At 38.1% G+C, this 6,000-nt stretch overlaps 1 protein-coding gene across 1 annotated transcript in view; it reads left to right on the forward strand.

Annotated features, from left to right (window-relative positions):
- LOC122115978 (lysosomal acid lipase/cholesteryl ester hydrolase-like) overlaps positions 1-5,606 on the forward strand; it is a 34,922-nt gene extending 29,316 nt beyond the window's left edge. The window contains exons 6-9 of the mRNA XM_042689600.1: positions 72-218; positions 1,143-1,214; positions 4,028-4,099; positions 5,260-5,606. Of these exons, the coding sequence (XP_042545534.1) occupies positions 72-218; positions 1,143-1,214; positions 4,028-4,099; positions 5,260-5,493 (525 nt within the window). The 3' untranslated portion in view covers positions 5,494-5,606. The remainder of the gene's footprint in view (positions 1-71; positions 219-1,142; positions 1,215-4,027; positions 4,100-5,259) is intronic.
- Positions 5,607-6,000: the final 394 nt, after the last annotated feature.

A 6,000-nucleotide genomic window follows, 5' to 3' on the forward strand; every position in this document is an offset into this window, starting at 1 on the left:
CAGGGAGTTGTGGAAGCTTCCATCCCAGCAGGAAATGCTGAGTCAATGTTGGGATTCTTTATATTTTGTAGGACATACTTGGGCACAAAGAATTCTTTCCTGAGAATCCAGTCACAAAGTGGCTGAGTACTCATTTTTGTACCCATGCAATTCTGAAGGAGCTTTGTGGAAATTTATTTTTTCTCCTGGGTGGATTTGATGAGAGGAATTTAAATATGGTATGTATAGTTATGTTCAGAATCGATTTAAACACTCAGTGGTTTTGATCTTGCAATGTGCTTAATTTGGATGATGTGGGAGACACAGCAATGACCTTGTTAGAGCTCTGAAGGGCCTTTCTTTCAAGATGACCAAAAGTGCTTTTCAGTAAATGAGTATGGTTGCACTTGTCCTCATGGTTGTTTTTATCTTCCGTGGAGAGTTGCATATGAGGATCTGCCACAATTTAAGCCACTATATTTGCATATTTCTTTTAACAAATATGTGTTTCCCAGTTTGGAGTTTTCATTATATATATTCTCATACCTTCATATACACATACACACATATATAACAATTCATATATGTGGATATATGTACATATATGTTAGATATGTATTTACTTGTTTTATTAAATGCAAGTCTTTGGCCAGAAATAACCTTTTCTTTATAAACCTACATGCACTTTACAATGCTAAATTTTGAAAATAGGTTTTAAGAGTCAGGCATTGTGGCTACCCCCTTTAACCTCAGGATGTGAGACACTAGGCAGAAGGGTCATAAGTTAGAGGCCAGCCTAGGCTGCCTAGGAGACCTTGTCTCAAAACCACAATTCTGGAGCAATGGCTGTCTGAATTTTTCAGAGTAATATCACTTTTTTCTTATTGGTAAAGGTAGTCTTATTGCCATTTACAATTTTGCAAGTTCAGGAAAGCATAAAGAAGAAACTAACAATGGCCCATGATTGCAAGCTGTATTCTTCCACACTCTCCATGCTTATTCATATTTTAGAGGACATAGTTATAGTCAGAGCATTCTCTTTCCATCCTAATCTCATATATTTGAGATTGTAGTTTTTAATTCTTTAAAAAACAAAATGTGTTGATTTTCAGTATCACCTAAAAGCTGTTTTCATTCTTTAATTTGTCATGTTTATCGTACAGTCAAGAGTGGATGTCTATTGGTCACACAGTACTGCTGGAACTTCTGTGCAAGATTTCTTACACTGGAGGCAGGTAGGCCTTTCAGAAGGGCAGCTTTGTATGGGAAAATCCAGTTGTTGGAAAATTGCAAGTATCCATCCATGTACCTCTCTCTCCAGCTTGTCACACTGAAAGACACTCTATGTAAAAGTTTGATCTGGTTTCCTTCCTGGTCTGGTCACTGTGTTTGTGTTGTCTGTGTTTCCCTGTATGATGCACACATGTTACATGTGAGATCATCCAACAGCTCTGAGGTTTGTCTTGTGTCTTCTTCCTCTCTTCCCCTGCCTTCTCCTTTCTTTACTTCTCAGTTACCTATTTACTCTGCTTTTCTTTCCTTCCTCTCCATCTGTCTGTCATTGATTCACAGGTTTATTTTATTTCTGTGTTGGTTCATAAAGCATGATTTTGGAGTAGCAGTGGAGATAGGGTGCTGCTATTTCAGCAGTCAGCTGTGGACAGGATATGTTTAGAATGTCAGTGGATAACAGAGCCACACCAAGCATGAGCGTGGAGGGGAATCACTAACTTTGCAAATAGAGTTTTGCTTATTTTTTTTAATCACTGAAGTAATGCAGATCTGTTCCCGATCATATATTAGCAAAATAGGAGCATTATCTTTTAATGTAATAATTGTTCTATAGTTATTCACAGATGTGTATTTAGAGATGTATATTTAGAGTTAGGAGATGTCTCTGCATTCTGGTATATACCTTAACACAGCAGTAGATGTACAAGTAGGTTATTTCTCTTCTACTGTTAACATTATGTCAAAGCTTATGTCCAACTCTGGAAAAGTTTCCCGCCCCCTGGGAATTTTATTTTAAATATAAAGCAAGTTTCTGTTAAGCTTAAATGGATGGTACCATAAGTGTTTTACATCAAAATTTCCAACCACCAGGCAGGCAGGCAGGCAGAATCACTCTGTGTGTGTGTGTGTGTGTGTGTGTGTGTGTGTGTGTGTGTGTGTGTGTTGGTACTGAGGCTTGAACTCAGGGCCTCGATCTTGTAGTTGACTCTTTAGCTTATGCTTGTTTCTTTAGCTTAAGAATGGATTTCTACCACTAGAATCACACTTCCATGTCCGACTTCCGGCTCAGGAATTAGAGATGAGACTCATAGACTTTTCTGCCCAGCTTGATTTTGAACCTCATATCAGCCTCCCGAGTGGCTTGTATTATAGCACTAGCATGGATTGCTTTTGAAAAGGACATCTTTTAATAACATATTGCAGTAAAATAATGGGATTTGAGTTTATGCTAATGTCTAAAATGGCAAGTTTTTAAAATAGACACTTATGGTTGAATAATAGGATGAGAGAGTAACATATGTTTTTGCTGGGCTCTGGAGGCTCACATTGTAATCCTAGATACTCAGAAGGCTCAGACCTAAGAATCAAGGTTCAGAGCCCGCTAGGCAGAAAAGTTCCCGTGAGAATCTTATTTTCAATTAACCACCAGAAAACTAGACATTGAACTGTGGCTTAAAGTGGTAGAGCACTACCCTTGAGCAAAAGAGCTCAGGGACAGTTCCCAGGCTCTGATATTGAACTCCATGACTGACAAAAATAGATGCATTGTACTTCTAATCATTATTGAATTGAAACTCCTTTTCACAATTACTTAAAAGTATTAAAACAAAAACAGATTCCTGTGTATGTGCCAATCTAGATGCATTTGCCCTGGAGAATTTATACTAGCTTTATTAAATTCTATTATTAAGTGGTTATACGAAGGGGTATTTTTGATTTTTAACAGCATTATTGAAGTTTTTTTTAATTTAATTTAATTTTATTTGTGAACATACTGTACAGAGGAGTTACAGTTACATGGGCAGGATTATTGAAGTTTTAATGATACAATGATCCTTAAACAACACACTCTTGATAGATTTTGCCATAGGAGTACACTTGCAAGCCCTGTGTCAATCAAGAGAGTGAACATAGCATCAGCCCTCCAAAGTGTCCTTATGACCTTCTGCAATACCTTCTCCTCTGTTCTCCTCCAACCCCAACAGCTATGCTGCTTTCTGTTACTTTAGATTAGTTTTCATTTTCTGGAGATTTAGTGCAGCCAGATACTATGTGTTTGTCTGGCTTTTTCACTCATCACAATTGGTTGAGACTTGTTATGTTGTGTACCTCATGTATGTGTACTTGTTGTTTTGTGAACTTTTTGCTCCTGAGAATCTTTATTTTGGAAAAACCTGTCTAGGAGATTCCTCTACCTTAGCAAGTGTGGGATATGCTCATGGGTGACATCATTGCTCATTTGGTCTCCTTCCTCAGAGCCCTGTCTATTGGAAATACCTGAATCTCTTCCTCTCTTGGATCAGCTATAAGGAGTCATTTCCTGGCCTGAAGTTCTTAGCTTGTAGAGACTGGAAGGCTAAATATGAGAGTTTGCTGTGGTTTAGAAGAGGAGCCCCTGGAATGCATATTGTTCCTACCATGCTGACAGAGCACACTTAGCATTTAAGCAATGGCCTGGGCCTTTGAAAGTCCTGTTGTTCACTCATGCTCTTCTTTTAGGTGCTCACAATTCCCCTCAGTCACATTTCAGTTTATCATCTTTTGTTTACTTCGCATATCCTAACAGCAACATTCTACTACATTTCTGAGTGTTTTGAACTCTGCTTGATAGACTCTACGTCAGAAAGACCCAATTTCTGTGAGTTGGGGTGTGTGTGCAGTCCCAGAGTTGCAAGGAATAAGTCTGAGCCATTTGAGGCAGATGGACAGCTACTTTTCAGTTTAGTGAGCAGTGGCAACCCCGTTCCTCAATTCTGATGACTTGGCTTAATACAGTGATTTCTTATGTCAATTTGTTGTTTTATTTTACTCTTAGATTTCAAAAGTTAGCAAGTTACAAGCCTTTGACTGGGGAAGCAGTGCCAAAAACTACCTACACTACAACCAGGTAAAGATTTCTGTCCTTAAATGTAAATGGACCCCCAAATAACACCACTCGGAAAGCAGCCTACCTTAGTGAGGTTGTGGCTGTGCTTAGCTACTAAGGAATGCCTAGGTGGTATTTGATTTCCCTCTGTCCTCTCCAGAAGCTCACAGGTTTGCAGGTGGTGTTGTGGACTGGCCTTTCTCTCTCCATCCTTTGAGTGACTCTAGATAAGAGGCACACATTATTCAGAGTGAGCATGAGCACAGACACTGTGGACTGAAGTAGTTCCACGTATATTACAGGTGTGCAAGCTGTGGGTTTTTGGACATTGTGTAAGCACTTCCCCTCATAGATAGAATTAGCATCTTTAAGCATCAAGTACACTAATGTGTGAGCTACTTGATCTGTGTTTTCTTATTTCCTTCTCACAGCATCCCTGGGAGTTAGACATGTCTATCTTTGACTTAAAGATGAGAAGCTAGTGCCATGTTTCTTGCCTGTAATCCTACAAAATTAGGAGGCTGAAACCAGAGGATCATGATTCAAAGCCTTCCCTTGAAGAAAAGTCTTTAAAACTTTTATCTTGAAATAACTACCAGAAAACTAAGAGTGGCACTGTGGCTCAAATTGCTAGCTCACAAGCCTTGAGGGAAAAATGCTCAGGTCAGCATTAGGCCCTGAGGTCAAGCCCCACAACCCACCAACAATTAAAAAAAAATGAGGAAATAAGGTTTCCTCTTCCATCCAAACAGGAGAAACTAGGAGGCTTTGGCTTAGTCTCCCCTTACATGGGCCAGTTGCTCCTCTGTATCTCATGAAAACAATGTTTCCCTTGATCTTTTTTCCTCAAAAATAACACTCTACCACTTTGAACCCAAGCACCACTTCTGTTTTTCTGGTGCTTATTAAGTGATAATAGTCTCAAGGACTTTCTTGCCCAGGCTTGGAACCTTCATCCTTAGATCTCAGCCTCTGGAGTAGCTAGGATTACAGGGGTGAACCACTGGTGCCCAGGTATAGATTTCATTTTGTTCTTGCAATGGCTACTTGAATACTTAAAGGAATTTTCAAAATTTAATCTGTTATTCTCAGTTCAGACTTATTGGACAGTGTTTAATGGAGATGTATTTATTGCAGTTTTGAAAACTATAATAAACCTTTCTTTGTTTTTTTTATTGTAGAGTTACCCTCCCACATACAATGTGAAAGACATGACTGTGCCAATAGCCTTATGGAACGGGGCTCGAGACTGGCTGGCAGATACCAGTGACGTTCATATCTTACAGACTCAGATCCCCAACTTGGTGTACCACAAGGAAATTCCTGATTACAATCATATTGACTTTATCTGGGGCTTGAATGCCCCCTGGAGAATATATGATGAAATTATCAATCTGATGAAGAAATACCAATGAGAGCCAGAGACAAGCATAGAAAAGGGTGTTTGCTTAATTGCTGGAAAATGAGTATTTATTTTCTAAGATCTTTTGTTCTTTTATATGAAAGATACCATGATTTTAAAGATGAATTATTCTCATTAGAAAGAATTAGAAACATATATACTAGGTAGATTTATTTCTAATTAAGGGCTATATATGAAGTTAGGGTCTCAACTATATTGTCATTTTTATAGTCTATTAAAGATACCATGTCATTATGAATATCTATTTATCCTCACAATTTAAAATCTACACAGTTGCCTTTATATCCTCACATAGAGCAAATTGTCATGTTTGAAAATTTGTCATGTTGATACTTATAGATAATCTGTGACTTAGTTGAATGTAATATAAAATGTACCTACTTCTTACCACCTTTTCTTAAAAAGAAAAGTTAGCATTGTAATCACCTTGAACTTTTATATCAAATTACATCTTTCTGTGTTTTTTTGTAGTAAGTACGTTGTCAAATCCAGTAGTATC

This window comes from Dipodomys spectabilis, unplaced genomic scaffold (genome assembly GCF_019054845.1).
Source record: "Dipodomys spectabilis isolate Male_0828 unplaced genomic scaffold, ASM1905484v1 ptg000125l, whole genome shotgun sequence".
Taxonomy (NCBI): domain Eukaryota; kingdom Metazoa; phylum Chordata; class Mammalia; order Rodentia; family Heteromyidae; genus Dipodomys; species Dipodomys spectabilis.